General features: G+C 44.7%; 1 protein-coding gene across 1 annotated transcript; it reads left to right on the top strand.

The window, feature by feature from the left end:
- The first annotated feature begins 19,828 nt into the window (after nt 1–19,828).
- Nucleotides 19,829–25,355, top strand: LOC142312437 (uncharacterized). The gene is made up of 4 exons (XM_075351379.1): nt 19,829–19,996; nt 20,078–20,201; nt 20,285–20,398; nt 23,345–25,355. Exons 1-4 carry the CDS (start codon nt 19,829–19,831, stop codon nt 24,517–24,519), a joined length of 1,581 nt encoding a protein of 526 aa, XP_075207494.1. The 3' UTR covers nt 24,520–25,355.
- The last annotated feature ends 980 nt before the right edge of the window (nt 25,356–26,335 follow it).

Below are 26,335 nucleotides of genomic sequence, written 5' to 3'. Positions count from 1 at the left end.
CTGGTAAACCAAACGGCTGGATGGACGGGTCCCGTAGCCGGCTGCTGTAGTTTCTCCCGGACGGTTGGTGGTAGCTGCCTTTCCCTGCACCTGTGTGTATGTTCGGTCCCGATGGATTCCCACCGGTAACCTGCTCCCCAGCGTGTATATGTGCCGGAGGAGCCCTTTTGCCCGCAGGCTCTGGCCCATGGAACTCTAGCTGTGGCGGTAGCTGTATTTCCTTTTTTTTGCTGGTTGGACGGTTGCCTTCAATCGGATCTTGGCTGTTAGGAAACCCCTGGGGTTCTGGTCACTGACGGATTTGACCTCTAATGGCGACTCCAAGCCTGGTTGGGGTCCGTAGGCCCTGCCTGTGTGTGCTGGCTTCACTTCGCTCCCCGGTTCGGTACCGGCAGGCCACCGCCCGTCCCCGGTCCTACGGTTCCGCGTTGAGCTGCCTCTCCTGCAGACGGCCACCACCGTCTGCCAACCTTGCTCTTGGTGCCCGGGCCACACACCCGGACACGGTCAGTTTGCTCCTTGACTACCACTTCACTCCTCTCTCCTTCACTTCCCTAACTGATCTCTCTCTGACTTCCTTTTCCCGCCTCCAGGACTGTGAACTCCTCAGTGGGTGGGGCCAACCACCTGGCTCCACCCCACCTGGTGTGGACATCAGCCCGTGGAGGGAGGCAACAAGGATTTTGTGTCTGGCTGATGTGCCTGTCTTGGGGTGGGGGTGCATGTTGTAGTACCTGTGACGACCTGGCTAGTCCAGGGCGCCACAACTGCATGGGACCTATATGGTGGAAGAGCATGGGACCTATATGGGGGGGGGGCGTGGGACCTATATGGGGGTGGGCATGGGACCTATATGGGGGGGGGGGGCGTGGGACCTATATGGGGGAAAGAGCTGGCCCTATATGAGGGAGACTGCATTGGACCTATATGGGGGAGACTGCATGGGACCTATATGGGGAGACTGCATGGGACCTATATGAGGGAGACTGCATGGGACCTATATGAGGGAGACTGCATGGGACCTATATGGGGGAGACTGCATGGGACCTATATGGGGGAAGAGCATGGGACCTATATGGGGGAAAGAGCTGGCCCTATATGAGGAAGACTGCATGGGACCTATATGGGGGAAGAGCATGGGACATATATGGGGGAAAGAGCTGGCCCTATATGAGGGAGACTGCATGGGACCTATAAGGGGGAGACTGCATGGGACCTATATGAGGGAGACTGCATGGGACCTATATGGGGGAGACTGCATGGGAGCTATATGGTGGAAGAGCATGGGACCTATATGGGGGGGGTGGGACCTATATGGGGGAAACAGCTGGCCCTATATGAGGGAGACTGCATTGGACCTATATGGGGGAGACTGCATGGTACCTATATGGGGAGACTGCATGGGACCTATATGAGGGAGACTGCATGGGACCTATATGGGGGAGACTGCATGGGACCTATATGGGGGAAAGAGCTGGCGCTATATGAGGGAGACTGCATGGGACCTATATGGGGGAGACTGCATGGGACCTATATGGGGGAGACTGCATGGGACCTATATGGGGGAAGAGCATGGGACCTATATGAGGAAGACTGCATGGGACCTATATGGTGGAAGAGCATGGGACCTATATGGGGGGGCATGGGACCTATATGGGGTAAAGAGCTGGCCCTATATGAGGGAGACTGCATGGGACCTATATGGGGGAAGAGCATGGGACCTATATGGGGGGTGGCATGGGACCTATATGGGGGAGAGAGCACACGTGTAGTGTGCATAGGGATTTTCATAGTTTTTCTTATAGTCCGGCCCTCCAACGGTCTGAGGGACAGTGAACTGGCCCCCTGTGTAAAAAGTTTGGGGACCCCTGCTCTTGGTAGTATGTTCCAGAGCTTAGGCGCAGCTCGTGAGAAATCTTGAAGACGGGAGTGGGAGGTTCGAATTGTTGAGGATGTCAGTCTTAAGTCATTAGCAGAGCGGAGGGCACGGGTGGGGTGATAGACAGAGATGAGGGAGGAGATGTAGGGTGGTGCGGAACCGTGGAGAGCTTTGTGAGTGAGAGTGATAAGTTTATGTTGGATTCTGTAAGGGATAGGCAACCAGTGCAATGACTGGCAAAGAGCAGAGGCATCAGTGAAGCGGTTGCAGAGGAAAATGATCCTGGCTGCGGCATTCAGAATGGATTGGAGAGGGAAGAGTTTAGTAACAGGGAAACCAATTAGTAAAGAATTACAATAATCCAGGTGAGAATGAATGAGAGCGACAGTAAGAGTTTTTGCAGAGTCAACGGTAAGAAAAGGTCGAATTCTTGAGATGTTTTTGAGGTGGAATTCACAAGAACGAGCAAGTGAACGAATGTGGGGAGTGAAGGAGAGATCGGAGTCAACTATAACCCCAAGACAGCGGTCGTGCTGCTGGGGCGTAATTGTAGAGCCACACACAGAAATGGTAATATTGGGTTTCGGAAGGTTAGGAGAGGGAGGAAGCAGGAGAAGATCAGTTTTTGACAGGTTCAGTTTTAGATAGAGGGAGGACATGATGTTGGAGACAGCGGACAAACAATTGGTAGTATTTTGTAATAGTGCAGGGGTGATGTCAGGAGAAGATGTGTACAGTTGGGTGTCATCAGCATAAAGATGGTACTGGAAACCAAATCTGCTGATTGATTGTCAAATAGGGGCTGTGTATAGAGAGAACAGGAGGGGGCCTAGGACTGAACCCTGAAAAACCCCGACCGTAAGGGAAAGAGTAGAGGAAGTGGAGCCGGCAAAGGATACAGTGAATGAGTGGTCAGAGAGGTAAGAGGAGAACCAGGAAAGAACGGTGTCCTTGAGCCTGATAGAGCGGAGCATAGTGAATAGGAGCTGGTGATCCAAAGTATCAAATGCAGCAGAGAGATCCAGGAGGATCAGCAGGGAGTAGTGACCATTAGATTTAGCTGTTAGTAAATCATTAGAGACTTTAGTAAGAGCAGTTGCAGTAGAATGTAAGGAGTGGAAACCGGATTGTAGAGGGTCGAGGAGAGAATTATCTTACAGATAGCAGATTAGACGGGAGTGGCCCAGGAGTTTTGAGATGAATGGGAGATTAGAGACAGGTCTATAGTCAGCGGCACAATTTTGGTCCAGAGATGGTTTTATAAGTAATGGGTGTATGCTGGTATGTTTGAAGGAGGAGGGAAAGACACCAGAGGAGAGTGAGAGATTGAATATTTTAGTCAGGTGAGTGGTGACAGCTGGGGTGACAGATTTAAGGAGTTGTGAGGGAATAGGGTCACTGGTGCAGGTAGTAGGGGGAGAATATGCGAGGAGCCTGGTGACTTCTTCTGTGACTGGATCAAAGAGTGAAAGTGAGCTAGATGAAGTGTAGGAGGGCAGACAATGTGTGGTGTTATGTGTGGTGTTATGAGACTGGGAGGAAATTTCCTGGCGTATATGGTCAATTTTTTCTTTAAAATAATTGGCCAGGTCATCTGCTCTGAGGTTGGTGGTTGGGGCCAGAACTCTTGGTCCTAGGAGGGAATGGAAAGTATCAAAGTGTCGTTTAGGATTGTTGGCTAGAGAGGTGATGAGGGTGTTAAAGTATTCTTGTTTGGAGAGGTGAAGGGCAGCATTGTATGTTTTGAGCATAAACTTATAATGGATGAAATCTTCGGCTAGATTGGATTTTCTCCACAAGCATGCAGCGCACCTGGAACACCGCTGGAGAAAGCGTGTTTGCAACGTGTGCCAGGGCTGCTGCCGTCTGCGCCGAGTTGCTCTGCGTGTAGCAGGTGCAGTTTCATCTAGGGCGCTCTGTAGGGTTTCATTATAATGTTTTACAGCAGAGTCAGGACATGAGAGGGAGGATATTGGAGCCAGTGATGACTGCAACTTCTTCAGAAATTTCTGGTTGTTAATGACATATATATTCCTATATGGGAGGTAAGTGGGGGTGTCCTGAGTGGGTTGACAGCTCTTGACCAAGAATGAAAGAAGGTTGTGGTCAGAGAGTGGGAGAGGGGAGTTAGTGAAATCATACACTGAGCAGAGACGGGAGAAGACCAGGTCCAGCATATTCCCACCTTCATGTGTAGGAGAGTTAGTTAGTTGTGAAAGGCCAAGAGAGGAGGTTAGAGATAAAAGATGAGTGGCAGCTGGGGAGAGGGGATCATCAATGGGGATGTTAAAGTCCCCCATGACAAGAGTGGGGAGGTCACAGGCTAGAAAATGTGGAAGCCAGGTGGCAAAATTATCCAAGAACTGACATGTTGGGCCTGGAGGGTGATACACAACTGCTACTTGCAGGGAGAAGGGTCTGTAAAGCCTGACAGTGTGGATCTCAAAAGAAGGGAAGATAAGTGAGGGAACAGGAGGGTTGACCTGAAAAGTGCAGTTTGGGGAAAGCAACAGACCAACACCTCCACCTGATCTGTTGTCAAGTCTAGGGGTGTGAGAAAATTGTAGGCCACCATATGAGAGAGCAGCAGCTGCGGTGGTGTCTGACTGCTGAATCCAGGTCTCAGTAAGAGCCAGGAGAATAACGGAATTGGAAAGGAAGAAGTCATGGATGAAGGAGAGTTTGTTACATGCTGAGCGCGAGTTCCAAAGGGCACAGTTAAAAGAGACAGAAGGTATGCAAGGAATATTAATGAGATTTAGGGGTTTTCTGAATATGCCAGGGAAGGAATTGAGCTTACTATTATAAGAAGGTCCTTGATTAGGTGCAATATCTCCTGCTAAAAGGAGAAGGAGAATAGAGAGAGTGAGCATGTGGTTAAAAGATTTATGAGAGTGTCTATTACGTTGCATGGTGGGTGTGAATGGATCTGGATGGTTTAAATTTTTGAAAAGAGCATGAGAGCAGTACATAGGAGAGGAGACAAGGGCTGATATAGATGGAGTGTACTGGATGTGTGAAAGAGCAGTAGAAATGAGGGATTGAAGCAGCTAGCTATATATGGTACAAATACATAGGGTGGAAACATGTTGCAATACACCAAAATGTGGAGCAAGTTTGTTTGATTGTTTTGCATGCCTTACCTGTCTCCTGCCCTGTACAACTGCCATGAATAACTGCTGTGCACTTATTAAAAAAATCTGCACAAATGCCCCCTGCATAAATGCTTACCCTTAGCTAGGTTTACTTATATAGTAAGGTTTGTGCTTAAATCTGTGTCAGTTTAGCGCGTTAATCAATCATCTAACTTTAAACAAAAGAGGCAATAAGTTGTAATAACAACAAACATGCTTGCATGCTAGCAGGATCATAAACCTCAGGAGCAAGTGGGATGAAATTTAAACATCCAAAAAAAAGCTCAGTTGCAAACAGTTACAGCACAACAAATAAACACTTTTTGTCTGCTACTTGGCAAAAACCATGTGCCCTATACTACATCGAATGCGCTGAATCCAAATCTGAAGTTAGTTTTTTTGTAGCACGTCAGGATATTAAGTTATTCCAATTTTTGTGAAAATTAAAATAAGCAATTAATAAAGATACAGAATCGTTATGTCCCACAGTTTCACAACATGTATTATCATTTTTATTGAAAAAGAAGTATAGGTAAATAAACCAAAAAACTTAAAAATCACTTATAGTAGCTTAAGAAATCGCCTTGAACTCAGCAGAGTACTTTTAAAAGTGCTTCAGGCACTTGCTTTTGCGCTTGTGAGTGGTCCTAGTGGCCCGTTGCAAAAACCAGCAGTAATCGCCCATCATGTTGGGGTTAAAGCGACCTGGGTATCTTTTTTCCATAGTAGAAATGTCCTGGTGGAATCTCTCACCATGTTTGTCACTGACATTACCCATATTTGGAGGAAAGAAGTCAAGATGTGAATGTAGGAAATGCATTTTCAATGACATTCGGGCACCATGCATTTCGTATGCTTGAAGCATATTGTCTATTAGTTCAGCATAGTTTTCTGCTCTTTCGTTTCCAAGGAAGTTTTGAACTACTACTATAAATGCATCCCATGCAGTTAGTTCAAGTGGGGTGAGTTCTTTCTTGAAGATTTCATCATGGATTAGTTGGTGGATTTCAGGACCAATAAAGATTCCTGCTTTGAGTTTGGCCTCAGTTTTCAATGCACTAAACTTTTCCGTCAGATACTTAAATCCATTCCCTTGACGATCCATTGCTACTACAAAATTTTTCATTAGTCCTAGTTTAATGTGAAGAGGTGGAAGATAAACTTTAAGTGGATCGACAAGTGATTCGTGTTGAACATTGTGCTTACCAATCTTATGTTCATCTCTATTGGGCCACCGTTTAATTTTATAATGGTTGTTGTCATCTCGACTGTTCCATAGGCACAGAAAGCACATATGCTTAGTGTAACCTAACTGCAAACCAAGGACTAGTGCAACAACTTTGAGGTCAGCACAAATGTTCCATTGATGTTCTGAATATTTAATCAATTTCAGAATGATCTGCATAGAAGCATAGGTCTCTTTCATTCCAACCGCATGTGCAATGCCTTCAACAATGCCTGAATAGGTGTATGGCCTTTTCTAAGTATAACTCAAAATCTGGACGTGCTGTGCAAATTCTGAGTTCATATTTGGAATCAGCATGTTCAAATTAGTAAAGAACACATGTTTTACCCTCAGTAGCAAAATCATTGTTGTGCTGTGATACCATTTCATTGCTATAAGCAGAAAGCGGAGTTAGAATTCAGCAGATGAGAGGAGATGAGTTGATTATATATACCTGTATGAAGAGATGAGAGATGAATGTTAGATTCATGCCATGAGTAACTGCTGTGCACTTATTAAAATCAGCACTTGTTTAAAATCTGCACAAATGCCCCCTGCCTTTAAACTAACTTCTGAATGTTCTTTTCAAAATTTGAAGCCCAAAACTGAATCCATATTCTAGCTGTGGCCTTACAAGTGATTTATAAGCAGGTAACAATACGTTGGGATCACAGGATCTAATCTCTCTTTTTATACACCCTAAAATCTTGTTTACTTTTTCAGCTGCTGCCTGACATTGAGTACTGCTGCTCAGCTTATTTGTATCCTGATTACCCAAGTCCTTCTCCTGCTCTGTAGTCCCGAGTTTACTTCCATTTAATATATATGCAGCTATAGGATTTCTCCATCCTAGGTGCATTAATTTACATTTCTTAACATTAAATCTCATTTGACAAGTGTCTGCCCATTCTGACATCTTTTTAATATCCTACATAGTTATCAGCAAAGATTGACAGTTTACTATCAATCCCATCCACAAGGTCATTAATAAAGAGATTAAAAAGGATCGGTCCTAGCACACATCCCTGCGGTAACCCACTGCTGACTATAGCCCATTTAGAGAATATACCATTTATGACTACTTTTGTTTCCTATCTTTTAGCCAATTCCTTACCCATGTGCATATAGTTTCCCCTAGTCCCTGCTTCTGGAGCTTCAATATAAGGCTATTATGTGGTACAGTATCAAATTTTTTTGCAAAGTCCAAATAAATCACATCAACTGCTTTACCAATATCCATATTTGCACTTACCTCCTCATAGAACCCCAACATGTTAGTTAGACACGACTTATCTTTCATGAATCCATGCTGTCTGTCAGTTATTATATTATTTTCTGCAATATATTTTTACAAATTATTGGATAGTAGTTGCCTGGAACCACCCTCTTACCTTTCTTAAATATTGGTACCACATCAGCAATCCTCCAATCCTGAGGAACCATTCCTGATACAAGCGAGTCTAAGAAGATGAGATACAGTGGTCTGTCAGTTACTGAGCTCAATTCCCTCAATATTCGTGGATGAATGCCATCTGGCCCAGGGGATTTGTCAATATTTAATTTACTCAGATGCAGGCCTACTTCTTCTTGTGTTAAATTAATATCAGGTGGTGAACTTTGATTTTTGACTTGTTGAATGTTCCCTGGAACAGTCTGTTCCTTGGTGAACACAGATGAAAAGTTACTGTTTAATATCTCAATCTTTTCTTTGTCCTGTATAATTAACTGGTTATTATATTTTAAGGAACCCATATCATCCTTTGTTTTCCTTTTGGCATTAATATATTTATAAAAAATGTGAGATTTATTTTAATGTCCTTGTCCATTTTTGTTTCAGTAGCTAATTTTGCTTGCTTGATTTATTTTTTACATTTCCTTTTGAGATTCTTATACTCCTGAAATGCTATTTCTGTATTCTCAGCCTTCAAGATTTTGAATGCTATTTGTTTTTGTTTTATTATACTTTGTACTGTCTTATTTATCCATAGAGGTTTTGTTTTTATTCCTAGACATTTTATACCAGAAGGTATAAGTTTTTACAGGACTCTAGGAGTATATCATTAAACTTGCCCCATTTACTGTATGTTCGGTATCCCCAGTAACCATGACATTGCCCCAATCGACACAATTAAGTTTTTCCTTTAATTTGTTGAAATCAGCTTTCCTAAAATTCTAGGTTTTAGCATTTCCCCTTTCAAATGCTCTATTGAATAATAATTTGAAGCTTACCATATTATGATCGCTGGTGCCCAAATGCTCCCAGACCTGTAGATCTGAAATTATATCTGGTCTATTTGACAGGAAAAGATCTAGCAAATTATCTCCCCTCGTCGGTTCATCTACCATCTGAGAGAGAGATAATTGTCTTGAATTGTAGATAAGAAATTACAGCTTTTAGCACAACCAGAAGATTCTATGTCCCACCGAATGTCTGGATAGTTGAAATCCCCCATAATAAGAACCCGATTATTATTATTTGTTACTTTTTCAATTTGTTGCAGGATTTTACCCACTACCTGTTCAGGTATGTTAGGAGGCTTATAGCAAACTGCAATTAGCAGCTTTCCGTTATTCCCCTCCCCATGTACATTTTCCCATACTGACTCTACATTGTTGCAGCTCCCCCCAATGTCATCATTGAGCACAGGTCTTAGGTTAGATTTTATAAATATACCCCTCCACCTTTTTTGTCTTTCCTATCTTTCCTGAATGTAGTATAACCCTCTACGTTTGTCAGCCAGTCATGACTCTCATTCGTTTTCCGTAATGCCCACCACATCATAATCCATGATTGATATGAGTTTCCAATTCATTTTCTTTGCAAGACTATTTGCATTTGCCAGTAGATATTTAATACTATTAACACATTCCTTACTCCTTGCCTCCCTACTTTCCTTGCATGTCCCAGCCCCTCCAAATCTTCAATGACACCTACTGTCTCACTGTCTCTATTTGCTCTATCTATTCCTATTCTGTCTCTTCCTAGAAGCTGTGAATCCCAAGCGCTCTAATTATCAGTCCCTTAGATAACTGTATGCTTGTACTCACACTTCAAAGCATCAACAGATAGTTTTAAACTTCGCCAGAAACGATGACTTGTAGGAAGACAAGGAGAAACGCTGTAGTTTTCTTCTAGAATCTTGTATTAAGTACAAAGTAAAGGCAGGTGAAAAGGAATAATCTGTACAAGGTGTACACATGTGTCTTCAGCAATGGTTCCTCTAGACTAAACTGAGGAAGAAGGGAGGAGCATCCTGTACAAAAGCCAACTAAGGGAGGAACATAGGGACAAACTTCATACAGTCTAAATCTACCTAGTAACAATAAAAGAATTTCCTGATAGGAGGAAAAATATGCAATGCAAGAAATACTGTATATACAACAGGTTGTTCCCATTCATGGGACACAACAATCCACTTATTTGCTCCACTACCCTCCCTCCCCCAGATCCTAGTTTAAAAGCTCCTGCATCCGTCTGACCATTTTCTCCCCCAGCACAGCTGCACCCTCCCCATTGAGGTGCCGCCCCTACCTACCGTAGAGCCTGTAGCCAACTGAGAAGTCGGCAAAAGTTCTCCATGAACCCAAACCCTTCCTTCCTGCACCAATTTATAAGCCACGTATTTATCTCTCTAAGCTCCCGCTGTTTTTCTAGTGATGCTCGTGGCACCGGTAGTATTTCTGAAAACACCACCTTGGAGGTCCTGGACTTCAGCTTCTCTCCTAGTTCCCTCTAATCATTTTTAAGGACCTTCCATCTGCCTCTAACTTTGTCCTTAGTACCAATGTGCACCATGACCGCTGAGTTTTCCCCAGCCCCACCCAGCAATCTGTCTATACGATCCACAAAATACTGAAACAGAGCAACCGGAAGACAACACACTGTTCAGCATTCACAGTCTCGGCGGCAGAATACCCTGTCTATCTACCTAATTATAGAGTCCCCTACCACCAACATCTGTCTGGCCTTTGCTGCACTCCTATTTCCGTCCTTTCTACAGCAGTTGTTTTCCTGGTTGCTAGGAGCAACGTCCTGCTGTAGTGATCCTAGCCATGGGCCTGCATTCCTAATATCAGCCAAACAGGCATATTTACAAGGTTGTGCCAGATCAGGAGTAGGCTCCATGACACTTTTCCCTCTACCTCTTCTTCTGTTACCCAGCTACCTACCTCTGGGTCCTGACCTTCCCCTCCTCCACCCTCCTCCATAGCACTGGCCCCAGCCAGAGCCGCTCAGTGAGCTCTAAACTCCTCTCCAGGTTTGCAATGCCCCTGAGTGTTGTGAGCTGCATATTTAGATCAGTTACCTGGGCTTCCAAATATGTAACACGCTGACATCGAGTGCAGACATATTCACTCTCCAACGGCTGCTCAAGGCAGGCATTTACCTCACAAGACACACACCTGGTAGCATTGTCCATGGAGCAGCTATTAAATGGGGATGAACAGTGCAGATAAAAGTAGAAAAACAATGGAAAACTTGCAAGGATAATTCCAAACTATGACATTGTGTTTAAACTATGCACTTCCCGGCCCCCTCAGACTTTACCGCCCCTCACAAGCTCAGTGACCCTCGCTTACTGTGGCCGGGGTAAACAGTTCTGCTCGTACGCACACGGCTCCACTCTGTACACATGCGACTCCGCTCCGCACACGTTGTACACACACGGCTTTGCTCCGTACACCTCGTACACACACGGCTCCGCTCCGTACACCTCGTACACACACGGCTCCGCTCCGTACACCTCCTACACACGCGGCTCCGCTCCGTACACCTCGTACACGCACGGCTCTGCTCCGTACACTTTGTACACACACGGCTCTGCTCTGTACACCTCCTACACACGCGGCTCCGCTCCGTACACCTCGTACACACGGCTCTGCTACATCCACACTGTAAACCCCTCCTGACCCCACACATAAACTTCCCCTCATCCAGCACCATGACAACCAGCACAGCAGAGCCCTGCATACACTGAGGAGCTGATCATGTGACTCCTGACTCCTCCCCTCCATGTGACATCATCACAGGTCCTGTAAGCACAGAGCAGCCATATATCTAGTGTGCGGCTCTGCAGGTGGAGGTAGGTGCAGGGTATTATATATCTAGTGTGCGGCTCTGCAGGTGGAGGTAGGTGCAGGGTATTATATATCTAGTGTGCGGCTCTGCAGGTGGAGGTAGGTGCAGGGTATTATATATCTAGTGTGCGGCTCTGCAGGTGGAGGTAGGTGCAGGGTATTATATATCTAGTGTGCGGCTCTGCAGGAGGAGGTAGGTGCAGGGTATTATATATCTAGTGTGCGGCTCTGCAGGTGGAGGTAGGTGCAGGGTATTATATATCTAGTGTGCGGCTCTGCAGGTGGAGGTAGGTGCAGGGTATTATATATCTAGTGTGCGGCTCTGCAGGTGGAGGTAGGTGCAGGGTATTATATATCTAGTGTGCGGCTCTGCAGGTGGAGGTAGGTGCAGGGTATTATATATCTAGTGTGCGGCTCTGCAGGTGGAGGTAGGTGCAGGGTATTATATATCTAGTGTGCGGCTCTGCAGGTGGAGGTAGGTGCAGGGTATTATATATCTAGTGTGCGGCTCTGCAGGTGGAGGTAGGTGCAGGGTATTATATATCTAGTGTGCGGCTCTGCAGGAGGAGGTAGGTGCAGGGTATTATATATCTAGTGTGCGGCTCTGCAGGTGGAGGTAGGTGCAGGGTATTATATATCTAGTGTGCGGCTCTGCAGGTGGAGGTAGGTGCAGGGTATTATATATCTAGTGTGTGGCTCTGCAGGTGGAGGTAGGTGCAGGGTATTATATATCTAGTGTGCGGCTCTGCAGGTGGAGGTAGGTGCAGGGTATTATATATCTAGTGTGCGGCTCTGCAGGAGGAGGTAGGTGCAGGGTATTATATATCTAGTGTGCGGCTCTGCAGGTGGAGGTAGGTGCAGGTTATTATATATCTAGTGTGCGGCTCTGCAGGTGGAGGTAGGTGCAGGGTATTATATATCTAGTGTGCGGCTCTGCAGGTGGAGGTAGGTGCAGGGTATTATATATCTAGTGTGCGGCTCTGCAGGTGGAGGTAGGTGCAGGGTATTATATATCTAGTGTGCGGCTCTGCAGGTGGAGGTAGGTGCAGGGTATTATATATCTAGTGTGCGGCTCTGCAGGTGGAGGTAGGTGCAGGGTATTATATATCTAGTGTGCGGCTCTGCAGGAGGAGGTAGGTGCAGGGTATTATATATCTAGTGTGCGGCTCTGCAGGTGGAGGTAGGTGCAGGTTATTATATATCTAGTGTGTGGCTCTGCAGGAGGAGGTAGGTGCAGGGTATTATATATCTAGTGTGCGGCTCTGCAGGTGGAGGTAGGTGCAGGGTATTATATATCTAGTGTGCGGCTCTGCAGGAGGAGGTAGGTGCAGGGTATTATATATCTAGTGTGCGGCTCTGCAGGTGGAGGTAGGTGCAGGTTATTATATATCTAGTGTGCGGCTCTGCAGGTGGAGGTAGGTGCAGGGTATTATATATCTAGTGTGCGGCTCTGCAGGTGGAGGTAGGTGCAGGGTATTATATATCTAGTGTGCGGCTCTGCAGGTGGAGGTAGGTGCAGGGTATTATATATCTAGTGTGCGGCTCTGCAGGTGGAGGTAGGTGCAGGGTATTATATATCTAGTGTGCGGCTCTGCAGGTGGAGGTGTGTGGAGATTCCCCATTACTGGGCTCAGGCTCTCTGGGGGAATTAGCTCCATTGTCCTGGTGTGTGTGGCGTCTGCTGCACATGCTGGGACCTGGGCTGGGCCAGGGGGTTCTTGCCCAGGAGGGTTCCGGGTTGAGGAGGAGTGATCCCGTGCCTTGGGCACTTTAGAAATGGCAGCTATTAAGAATACTGTGCGGTTGGAGGTGGTGGAGGATGACAGGATGGATATTGGGCTGGAGTACATTGTCAGGAATGTGGTGATGGGGCTGGCCGGAGTACATTGTCAGGAATGTGGTGATGGGGCTGGCTGGAGTACATTGTCAGGAATGTGGTGATGGGGCTGGCCGGAGTACATTGTCAGGAATGTGGTGATGGGGCTGGCCGGAGTACATTGTCAGGAATGTGGTGATGGGGCTGGCCGGAGTACATTGTCAGGAATGGGGTGATGGGGCTGGCCGGAGTACATTGTCAGGAATGTGGTGATGGGGCTGGCCGGAGTACATTGTCAGGAATGTGGTGATGGGGCTGGCCGGAGTACATTGTCAGGAATGTGGTGATGGGGCTGGCCGGAGTACATTGTCAGGAAGGTGGTGATGGGGCTGGCCGGAGTACGTTGTCAGGAATGTGGTGATGGGGCTGGCCGGAGTACATTGTCAGGAATGTGGTGATGGGGCTGGCCGGAGTACGTTGTCAGGAATGTGGTGATGGGGCTGGCCGGAGTACGTTGTCAGGAATGTGGTGATGGGGCTGGCCGGAGTACATTGTCAGGAATGTGGTGATGGGGCTGGCCGGAGTACATTGTCAGGAATGTGGTGATGGGGCTGGCCGGAGTACATTGTCAGGAATGTGGTGATGGGGCTGGCCGGAGTACATTGTCAGGAATGTGGTGATGGGGCTGGCCGGAGTACATTGTCAGGAATGTGGTGATGGGGCTGGCCGGAGTACATTGTCAGGAATGTGGTGATGGGGCTGGCCGGAGTACATTGTCAGGAATGTGGTGATGGGGCTGGCCGGAGTACATTGTCAGGAATGTGGTGATGGGGCTGGCTGGAGTACATTGTCAGGAATGTGGGGATGGGGCTGGCTGGAGTACATTGTCAGGAATGTGGTGATGGGGCTGGCCGGAGTGGACCTAGACAAGGTGTTTTGCATCCAGGAATTTGCGAAGGCCGGTAAATTTGACATCTCCTTTTACACAGAGGAGGACTGCCTGAATTTTTACCAGCTGCTGAGAGAACCAGGCGCACGAGTTTCTGCAGTTTATCCTGGTTAAACCACTTTTTTCTAATGTGGAGAGGCCCATCACCGTCCATATGTATAACCCTTTTGTAGAAATAGCCATGATTAGAGCGTTTTTGGCCAGATATTGCTCATCTGTTAAAGGAGGCATTAAGCAGAAAAATAAGTTTAATGTGTTTAATGGGAATATAAAATTCTGGGTGCGTTTTAAACAAGATCCAGAGAACATTGGTGGTATAATGCACCCTCCCGGGAATTTTTCCATTGGGGGAGATAGGGGCTATCTTTTCTATCCTGGGCAGCCTTCTTTTTGCAGGAAATGCTTCAAATATGGACATGTGGCTGATAACTGCGAGGCAGGTGTAGCCTGCAGGAATTGCAAACAAGTGGGGCACGAAGCCTCGGAGTGCCCCTTTTCCCCTATGTGTGATATCTGTGGTGCAGGAGATCACACTTGTAGGTCTTGCCCTGGCTTGCATCGCCAGTCATTTTTGGAGAGATCTCAGTTTGTGAGGCGCAGAGACAGGGATAAGGCTGTGAAGCAAACACCAGCTCTGGAGAATGTGGCTGTTAACCCCCAGGTGTCTGAGGTGCCAGCTGTGTCTGTAATGGGGGCTGTGGTAGTTGATCTTCCCAAGATTGAGAAGCAAGCTATGTTGGTGGACATTGACCTTCCCCAGGTGGAAGCCCTATTGGGGGTGGCAGAGCCCTCTGTGTGTGCAGAGCAATTGGGTGTGGTGCCAGAAACTCCTAGTATGCCACTGCCTGCTTCTTCTGTGGATTTCACTCCTGCAGAGCTGATTGAGGAGTTTCTGAGCCCTGAGCCTGTTTCTCCCTTGAGCCCTAGTATGTATGCATTTTCTGTGTCTCCAGAGGAGAAGGAGGAAGCCAGGATGCCCAGGGCAGAGAGCAGTGCTATTTTCAAGAAGGTGCTGGACAAAAATAAAATGTCTCATAAATCTGTGAAGAGGTTAAGGAGTAATCTATTGGCAAGGGTTCATGCGCCTCCAATAGAAACACATAATCCTTATGCTATATTGTCTCCTGACTTGGGGGACGAGTTGCAATCTGAGGCGCTTTCTGCAGTTAATCCTATATCTCCCAGTGTGGGTTTTTTGGAGGACGGCAAGGTGGCTCTCTTGGAGGATATGCTTGAAGATCCGTCGTAATGTGAATGCTCTGCACCTGCTTGAATGCGGTTTCTTATTCCCCTCTTTGGTTCCCATAAACCTATACCTCTATGGTGTTACAACTAAGGATCCTATCACAAAATGTGCGTTTACCTCTTTGCCTAGGCGCACAGTGGTATTGGATTTTTTGGCCTCAAAGGGCAGTGATATTGTCTGTGTACAAGAGTGTGGATTAAAGAAACTTCCCAAGAAAAGTGAGTGGAAATATGGAGACTCTATCTGGTCTTTTTCTGCTTTGAATAGGAATGATGGCATTGGGGTGTTGATACAAAATAAGGACATTTCTGTCAAGGAATACACCGTGATTGAAGAAGGCAGATGTGTGCTGGTTTCTTTGTGTTACCATGGATGGGACTTCAGGCTCATATGCATTTACGCAAATGTGGACAAACATGACCGTCTTTTGTTATTTCAGAAGTTAATTTCATTTTTACACGGTAAAGTTCCTGTTTTTGTGGTAGGAGATTTTAATTGTGTATTTTCCAAATCAGCAAGAGCAAGTGCCTGTGAAAACAAGGTGGATGCAACAGGTATTTTGTGGAATAAGATAATGAAAGACTTTTCCTTAAAGGATGCAGTGGCTACTAAACCGGGACCATTTACTTATCATGCCGCGGATGGTCGCACGGACTCCCGGCTGGATTATTTTTTCCTTTCAGATGCAATTTACTGTACTAATTATGTCCAAGAGAGAGTGTGCTTTTCTGATCATGAATGTTTGATGGGAGTGTTTGAGGTGGATGAGTTTTCTTATGGAAGGGGTAGGTGGAGAATGAATGTGAGTGTGCTAGGGGATGAAAGGGTTACAAGAATGTTTGCTATGAGGTTTGCTGGATGGGTGAGGCAGAAAAATGATTTTGGTGATATTTTGCAATGGTGGGAATGGGTTAAATGTAGGATACGCAGTTTCTTTCGGAAAGTTGGTTGCACCAGGGCTAAACAGAGAAGATTGGCCTTTACCCGCTTTAATAGACGGATTGCTTTTCTGCGTAGGTGTAAATCGTTTGGTATGTGTGTGGAGAAAGAGTTGCAGGGAGCGCAGAAAGAGGTGAATGACTGGATAACTGAGAAGGGTCGAGAGATTGTGTTCCGCTCTCGAGTGAAAATCAAAGAGCAGAATGAGAAATGTACTCGATTTTTCTTTAAGAAAATGTGTGGAGGGAAGAAAGATATGAGAATTTTGCTGAATGAGGAAGGTGAAGAAGTGCGTGGAGAAGGTGTGATAAAAGAAGTGGCAAGATTTTATAGAGAATTGTATGATGTGAAGGAATGTGAGATGGGGAGGGACAATGAGTTTCTGCAGGTGGTGAAGAACTTTGTGGATGAGGATGAAGGGCTTAGGTTGCTGGATGATATTACTATGGGGGAACTCCATGATGTGATAAGCAAATCACCTAAGAACAAGTCCCCAGGGCATGACTGGATACCATGTGACTTTTACGTCAAGTTCTGGGACATTGTGCGTAAAGAATTCTTGGAGGTGGTGAAATTCTTATTCACAGGGAAGGAGATGCCGGACTCTATGAAGAGAGGATTGGTGGTTTTACTTTATAAAAAGGGGGATAAGAGGAGTTTGGTGAATTGGAGACCCATAACTTTATTGAATGCAGATTATAAAATCTATGCAAAAATTCTGGCAAGTAGAATGAAGGAGGTGATTGCTTCAGTGATAGGTGAGGAACAGGTGTGTGCGGTGCCTAAGCGTAGGATACATGACAATGTGTGCCTGGTGAGAGACGTGATTGAGGACTGTAAGAATAGGAAGAAAAGTCTAATTGTGTGTGCATTGGATTTTGAGAAAGCGTTCGATCGAGTGGCCCATTTGTTTTTGTTTGGTGTGTTGATTAGAATGGGTTTTCCTGAGCGTTTGGTTAGATTGATTGCGTGTTTGTATGAAGGTGCTCAGAGTGTGGTGCAGGTGAATGGTTTTTTCACGGAACCTTTCAGGATTTTGTCTGGTGTTAGACAAGGTTGTCCACTTTCTCCTATTTTATTTATTTGTGTGTTAGAACCTCTGTTACAATTGATTAGGCAAGATAAGGTTGTGAAAGGGTTTTTGGTTCCGGGTAGTGATGGTAAGGTCGTGAAGGCTGTGGGCTACATGGATGATGTGTGTGTGTGTTGTGTGACTCTGGGTGTGATTTGCAAAGGGTGAAATTGTTGGTGAAATTATTTTGTATTGCGTCTGGTTTCAAAATTAATTGGGGGAAAAGTAAAATTAAGGTTCTTTTTAGTCCTCAGGAGGTGAGGGATGTGGATATGGAATGTGTGAATGAGGGTATTGAGGTGCTGGGTGTTAGTTTGGATGAGGAATTGAAAGGTGAGAAAAGTTGGGATGTAATGAGTGCTACGATAGCGAGGAAATTGGATTTTTGGAGGCTGCGTGAATTATCCTTCACAGGGAAAATATTGGTCATTAAAAGTGTAATATTGCCTATGATTATGTATTTGGCGTTGGTGTTTCCTCCGCCGTGTGTCTTTTTTAGGCGTATAAATAGATTATTGTTTATATTTCTATGGGGTAGTAACATAGAGAAAGCTAAAAGAGATTCTCTTGAAAAGTAGAAGGAATGGGGGTTTGGGTTTCCCTAACCTGGAGGTTTATATTGGGTTAAATTGCATTAGGTTTTTAATAACTTTATTTGCTAAGGAAACTAAAGCTGCTAGTATGGCCAGATATTTGGCCGGCACTATGGCCAACCGACTACAATGGTCTTTTCAGGACAATAGTAAGCCAATTGCCTTTCTGTGTCCGCTGTGGTATTTGAGGGTGGAAGCCTTTATCAAGAAATTTCATCTGGAGAAAATGTCTATGTTGAGCTTTCTTAACAAGAAGGTTTTGACTAAGAGAATGTGTATGAATGATATGATGTGCGTGATTGCAGGGTTGAAGTCCGCAGAAGCGGAAGATGTCTGGCAAAAATTGGAGCGTTGTGACTTGTCTAATAAACAGAAGGATTTTGTGTGGATGTCTTTGCATGGGGTGCTGCCGGTGAGGAGCGTGCAGAAAAGAAAGGGGTTGGCTGTGTCTGAACGGTGTCCAAGAGTGCGGTGTGGAAGTGATGAGGAGGTGGGTCATGTGTTGTGGTCATGTAACTTTGCTAAGGATGTCTGGAATAAGATGAGTGGGTTATGTATGGAATTGACTGGGATACAGCGTCTGACTTATAAGATTATTATGTTTGGGTTATGTAAATTAAACAGGACGGAGGATAGATTGTTGTGGATATTTGTGGCTTGTGTGAAGGAAGTGCTCTGGAATTGTAGAAATCTGTATGTGTATAAGGAGGAGGTGATTGAGGTGACTGATTGCGTCAGTATGATCTTAGAGAAATTGCATTTCTATTATAAGTATGATTTGGAGAGAGGACTGGATGCAGAGGGGATGTGGAAGTTTTTGAAGTGGAAACAGATATTTGTGTGATTTGTATATTTGGATTTCATGGTTATAAGTTTGTAACAGTTATGGTTTTTCTTTTGTGATGACACTGAATTAAAGGAAAACCTTATATGATGATTAAGACATGACCATATGCTGTCTTCCTATGGGAGCACAGGGCTATGGTGGACACTCTATCTTAACCTGAAAGGTTTTATAAAAAAAAAAAAAAAAAATTAACCCCTTCAGCTCTGAGACTTTCTTGGTGTTCTCTTGCTGATTTCTATGAATCGTGAGGTTTTTGTTCCCTTTCCTCTGATAGATACAGACGCCCCAACTATGAGAGGCCGGAAGTGAGGAAACCCGTCTGCCCTCAGTCCTCGGCCCCTTTCTGCCCTCAGTCCTCGGCCCCTTTCTGCTCTCGGTCCTCAGCCCCTTTCTGCCCTCGGTTCCCGGCCCCTTTCTGCCCTCAGTCCTCAGCCCCTTTCTGCCCTCAGTCCTCAGCCCCTTTCTGCCCTCAGTCCTCAGCCCCTTTCTGCCCTCAGTCCTCAGCCCCTTTCTGCCCTCAGTCCTCGGCCCCTTTCTGCCCTGAGTCCTCGGCCCCTTTCTGCCCTGAGTCCTCGGCCCCTTTCTGCCCTGAGTCCTTGGCCCCTTTCTGCCCTCAGTCCTCGGCCCCTTTCTGCCCCCACACAGTATAATGCTCCCCCAGAATGTTCTCATTATATGTTTCCCCTTATTCTCTCCAGTAATTGTATTATTACAGCGGATTCTTTATGATGTTAAATCGTCATCTTCTCCCCATTCAGGTCCCTACAATATTGGATCCTCTCAGTGGAGATCTTCTATAGAAGAGAATTCTCCTGATTGCCCCATGAAGGATGGATATGGACAGGGACAAGATGGCGGAGAGGATATTACACCTCACCCTAGAGATCCTCTTCCGGCTTACTGGACAGGTGAGAGATTCTGATGATGTCACATTACATCATTCTTATCTATGGGAATAACAGATGAACAGAACTGGAGAGGTGAGGACTCTGGAAATGTCTGTAGTGAGATTTATTACTGTGTCTCTCCATAACCAGGATTACACAGTAATGAAGAAGACCTCTAGTGAGCGCTGTCAGGCCCCTGTGTCTGAGGGATGGGGAAGACCCCTGAGCCCAATCACGGGGCCTCCACCTCACCCCCCGATACATGAGGACATCAATGAGCAGAAGATCCTAGAACTCGCCTACAAGATGATTGAGCTGCTGACTGGAGAGGTGACACTGCTGGGAATGCTGGGACATTATACAGTAACGCTATGAAGGGATCGGGGGTGACGGTATCATTGTATGTGTCAGGTTCCCATAAGGTGTCAGGACGTCACCGTCTATTTCTCCATGGAGGAGTGGGAGTATTTAGAAGGACACAAAGATCTGTACAAGGACGTCATGATGGAGGATCCCCAGCCCCTCACATCACCAGGTAATAGACAGGACTAAATACACACGGCCTATAATTATCTGTATGTAAGGAATGAATTCAGTCCCTGTATGTGTCTCCTCCAGTTCTATCCAGTAAGAGGACAACACCAGAGAGATGTCCCCGTCCTCTTCTCCCACAGGACTGTAAACAAGAATATCCCGATGTTCCTCAGGATGTGTTTCCTCCAGCTCTATCCAGTAAGAGATATCTACTCATGTACTTTCTGCACTAATTTTGTGTTACATTTTTAGGTTTTCTGCTCTGTTTTTTTCAGCTGTATTTTCTTTGCTTCTGCTTCTTGTGCTGTTTGTTTCCAGTGCCTTCTCTATGCCGTTATGATGAAACTCAAAGATTTACAGAGGGTTCATGAATACCCTGTTTTCCTGAAAATAAGATGTACCCCAAAAATAAGCAGTAGCACAATTTTATGGGATTAAAAATAAGTTGTAATTAGAGTCAGGGCCAGCTTTGGGAGGAGTCAAACTGCGCAATTTCTCAGGATCCCCACTCTTTAGAGTCCCCATCAGTTGTATTCTAAGATTGATTAAAGGGAAGGTGTTGTCCAAAAATAAAAATTTCAATAACTGACTGAAAAAATATAAAGTATTAATGTTTTATTGTTTTTTTTTAGATATTATTATTTGTTTTTAATTGAGCAAAGTGTAAAAAAAAAATATAAAAAGTTTGATATTTTCCACTCTTAAACACTAGGGGGAGCAGCTACTGAAGTCTTACAAAAATCCTACTGTAGAAATAGCCTCAATTACAGCTGCAGTAAAAGTGGGCAGAATCTGCTCTCCTGTGTGTGATGTCACAGCTCCCCTCCCAATCTGGGTGCTTCCAACAGATAAGAGAGAATGAAGTGTAGGGACACAGTCCAGAGCCATTTTACTGGTGACCAGAAATGTCTAAAGTGTCACCAAGGACAGCAGGAGTATCACACAGGATAGGATTAGATACACAGCTCAGCAGACAGTATCACACAGGAGAGAATTAGATACATGGCTCAGCAGACAGTATCACACAGGATAGGATTAGATACACAGCTCAGCAGACTGTATCACACAGGATAGGATTAGCTACAAGGCTCAGCAGATGGTACCTCACAGGAGAGGATTAAATACACAGCTCAGTAGACAGTATCACACAGGATAGGATTAGATACACAGCTAAGCAGACAGTATCACACAGGATAGGATTAGATACATGGTACGGGGGGAAGCGAGGGATGTCATTGGAGACGGTAGCAGCGGCGTTGGGGGAGGGGCGCTGGTACTCACGCACTGCTCTGCATGCACGCAGCGGCTGCAGCAAGGAGAGTGGAGGGGGTGTCATTGGAGTATTGGAGACGGTAGCAGAGGCTGTGGTTAGGGGAGGGGGTTTCATTGGAGACGGTAATGGCGGGGGAGGGGAGGCGCCCCGGCGCCCCATACTCACACATCCCGGTGGTTGACAGGGGTAAAGTGGAGCAAACAGCATATGCTGTGAGCTCCACAATGATGGCGCTGATCTCCTCCCACTGCTGTGATCTGGACAGCCCATGGGGCGCATCCATTTCACAGAAGACGCCTTCTGTAATGTTTATAAATGTGGTCGGAGCCCGACTATCAGAGTCTATGCACAGAGGGCTGCCATCTGTCATTACAAAAAACAAATCCAACAGGGCAGCCCCCAGTGCCTTCAGTAAAATTAGAATTAAATAAAAACTAAATAAGCAGTGATTTTAATTTTGTATTAAAAATACTTGATTTCATAATCACTATTATTAATACAAAAATAAAAAAACGTGATACCCTTCCTTTAAGGATCTTTGATGACTACAAAGTCATGTGACATGATGTAACCAAAGGTCTTTTAATTTTAGGAGTCTAAATGAACTGAACAGAAGACAGCCTGGCATGCAAGACTGGCATTAGGGGAAAGGGAGAGCAAACTGGGCAATTTCACAGGACTCCCATTCTCCTAGGGGCCTTAGTGTTTATATGCCAATTATAGGACTGCTTAAGGATCTTTATGACATCATGTCATGTGACTAAAGGTCTCAATTGTAGGAGTCTAAAGCTGAAGAGGAGACAGGCTGGTGTTGATGAATCAAGCCGGTCTTGATGAATTGAGCCCAAATGTTTACCTTCACAGACAGCAAGACCCTGGTACCTGCTTTGGTTACAAAGCCTAAGGATAGGCCATCAGTGTTACAGTCCCAGACATCCCTGTTAAAGTTCCAGCATCTGACTTTAACTATTTTATTGTTATCTTGGCAAAAAAATCTCTTTGAAATTGTCTATGTTGTGGATCAATGTCACAGAGATGTTTGCAGGTTATTCAGCTGTCAAGGCAGTGTCAAGATCTGTGGAAACTACACTCTACCTGCTAACTTCTCTGATGTCTGTGAGCAGTGCATGGAGACACAGGCATCGAACTACAGACTTAGGCAGGCTAGCAAGAGTTAATCTCTGCTGGGCTACTGGTTAGTGTCTTCAATAACATACTGCGGGAAGCCAGTATCATTCTCTCCCATCCTGTTTATGCTGGCTGTACTATTCCATTAATGCCAGCTATAGTTTACCTATACTGGTCTGGTGAGGTGTTATGATACAGACTAACGGGTGGTTGTTGTGCATTATTGCTGTGAATGGTTGTGGTGTTAACCCTTTGTTTCTGCCTTCCTGCTCTTATTTTTCTCCTTAGTCACTCAATGTTTATTTCTGTGAGTTTGCAGTGTGTCTAACTTTTAGTTTTCCCATCTGTCTTAATCTGTATTTCCATCATACTCTTTCCCCTTCCTTCGGGGATCACAGATTAGACCTAGTCAGGAAAATAGTAAGGTACGGGACCAGAGCATCTTCACCTTCAAGGGTAATCCAGAGATTAGGGATAGCCTAGGGTCTCCTAGCATGAGGGACAGTATAGGACAATCAATCAGATTATTTACTGTAGCACATTCCAGAGAACTGATATTACTGGAGAGATGTCTTGGAGACAGGAATGAGAGGTCTGAGTTAACAAAGATGGAACGCTTTGAAAATTGGAAATTAGATTCAGAATACATTTTTTCCTAATTTAATTTCTGATGTTATGGTTTAAAAAAATAAATGTACTTTCAAGATATCATTAAAAACTAATAACATTGTGTTTATTTTTAGCAGATGATTGTATTGACAGTTCAGATGGACATCTAATATCTTTAGAATTTAAAACAGATGATGAAAGTATCACACATGATGCATATGAAGAGCATGCTGCTGTCCCAGATATACCTCCAGTCCTTCCTCGGAAAGCTTTATCATCTGATCTTTTCAAACAAGTCCAAAATTCAGATATATTACAGAATTTTAAGCAAAATAAAAGTTACAGAAGGGATGTGGAATATGAAACTGCTTCTACAAGGGAGAAACCATTTTCATGTTCAAAATGTGGGAAATGTTTTACCAGGAAATCAAATCTTGTTGCCCATCAAAAAACTCACACAAATGAAAAGCCATTTTCATGCCCCCAATGTGAGAAATGTTTTGCTGTAAAATCATATCTTGTTGACCATCAAAAATGTCACACTGGGAAGAAGCAATTTTCATGTCAAGAATGTGGGAAATGTTTTATTCAGAAATCATATCTTGTTAGGCATCAGAAAAATCACACAGGGGAGAAGCCATTTTCATGTTCAGAGTGTGAAAAATGTTTTATCTGGAAATCAGAACTTGTTGTGCATCAAAGAATTCACACAGGGGAGAAGCCATTTTCATGTTCAGAATGTGGGAAGTATTTTAGTTGGAAATCACACCTTGTTAGACATCAGAAAATTCACACAGGGGTGAAGCCGTTTTCATGTTCAGAATGTGGCAAATGTTTTTTTCAGAAATTAAACCTTGTTAGACATCAGAAAAATCACCACACAGGGGTGAAGCCATTTTCATGTTCAGAGTGTGGGAAATGTTTTATTGAGAAATCAGACCTTGTTAGACATCAGAAAAATCACACAAAGGAGAAGCCATTTTCATGTTCAGAATGTGAGAAATGTTTTATTAAGAAATCATACCTTATTATACATCAGAAAATTCACACAGGGGAGAAGCCATTTTTATGTTCAGAGTGTGGGAAATGTTTTATTCGGAAATCAGGTCTTGTTTCGCATCAAAAATCTCATACAGGGGAGAAGCCATTTTCATGTTCAGAGTGTGGGAAATGTTTTATTCGGAAACCAGAACTTGTTCTGCATCAAAGATCTCACACAGGGGAGAAGCCATTTTCATGCCCAGAATGTGGTAAATGTTTTACTAGGAAATCAGGTCTTGTTCACCATCAAAAAAATCACACAAAATAAACCATTCCTATGTTCTTAATGTGGAAAGTGTTTTTCTCAGAAATCAGTGTAACTACATGGACTCTCATGGGTTAAAGTTTCTTAACATTGAGCCAGATGTATTGTTCTTTTGTGTATTACCTCATGTTTGCTTAGCTATTGTTTCTCCAGACCCTTCCAGTAATCATTGTAATGTATTATTGTGTATTGCTAATGTAATTGGCTACTAAGGTATTGTCTAGTCGGAGACTTGCAGGCTCCATGTAGATATCCTCAGTCTTTCTACCCACATCATTTAAATGAACATTATCCATGCAGCTTGAAATTCATCCAATGGGAGAAGCAATCTTGTCCAACCAATCCGATGAGGACGCAGTGTATCCAAGTGGAAGGCTGTGGCTACAAAAAGGATTTCTTTAAGTCACCAGGTTATTGTTGATGGATGTGCATGATCCAGTCTAATCTCTTAGGAGCTGGCTAGAGGATCAGGATACCTTGTGGCTTCAATCTAGGGACTTCGGTTCCGATTGGAGACCATATCCACAGTCTAGGGATTTCGACTCCGGCTGCCAGGATTATATCATCATACCAGAGACTACTTAAGGAGGAAACCCAGGTTGGGACAAATCGGTCACCTGGTACAGACTTTGCAGACCTCAGCCAGCTTCCTAAATCTGGCGTTATTCCAGTCACGGTGCGTGCCCGCCAAAAGCGGGGTGCTGCTGGATTGGAGTAATTAGCCCTGGAACATCTGAGGCATGGACATTCTAAATCCCTGGTGAGCCAGCGGAAGGGTGAGGCTCTGTTGCTTATTACATTTGTGTGTTTTGCTGGTTATGTGTTATGTGCCGTTAATATTTTGGGGATCCAATAAAGTCTAATATTGTGATTCCCTTACCCTGTGTTGTCTGAGTAGTGTTCTGCCCACGGTTAAGGAGGTCGGAGTTCAGTTGGGATGAGCCTTGAGCCACGCTGTCTTTCTAAAGGCGGCTGGGCCAGAGGACGAGAGCACCCACTAAGCCCCGTGTCTCCACAATTCGTTCTTGTTAAACATGTGAACAGGGAAGGAAACTTTTTCATGTTGTGAATAATTGAAATGTTTAACTGGTAAATCAAGTCTTGCCGACCATCAGAAAACCAACGGAGCGGAGCAGCTATTCTTGCTTTCAGAATTTGCCAAATGTTTTTATGATTAAATCGGGTCCTGTTGTCAGATAAGTCACACAGGGGAAGCCATCATGATGTACTATAATTCAAAGAGTTTTATCAAAAAATCGGCTCCAATTTCTCAAGTAAGAATTGGTGAGGGAAAGAACTATATTCTCTCTTTTTAAACTTATCGTATTTTTCGGACCATAAGATACAATCTAGGTTCTGAAGAAGGAAAATAGGGAAAAAGATTGAAGCAAAAAAATGTGGTTATGATGCACTAATATGGGGGAATCTGCTACTGACACTGTTACAGGGGTAATATCCCCCAATCTCTAGCACAATGTGTTTGATGACTTTCTCTTTAGTGCTTATCACAAATCTGTGGCTGCCTTTTTTATTTACTAAAACAGTGGAGAACCACAGATTAGTGAATTTTCTAAATATAATCCACTACCAAAACTTTTGCAAGTGTCCCTAATGCCCCCAAAATTAACTTCTAGGTTGTGAGATCCCACAACCCTCAGTGATCACTCTCACAGTGAAAGAGTGAGCTCTATGACCCCAGCTCTGCGTCATTTTTCTTAAGCAGTTCTGTAAAATATTAAAGTATGTGACAGTGCTGGATTAGTTGAGAAAGAAATTTCTCGCGCTTGGAGCAGCTGCAGAGATTTGTGGGATCCCGCTC

This window comes from Anomaloglossus baeobatrachus, chromosome 5 (genome assembly GCF_048569485.1).
Source record: "Anomaloglossus baeobatrachus isolate aAnoBae1 chromosome 5, aAnoBae1.hap1, whole genome shotgun sequence".
In the NCBI taxonomy this organism is placed as follows: Eukaryota; Metazoa; Chordata; class Amphibia; order Anura; family Aromobatidae; genus Anomaloglossus; species Anomaloglossus baeobatrachus.
Note: the sequence above shows the minus strand (reverse complement) of the source record. Positions and strands in the feature narration are given on the sequence as shown.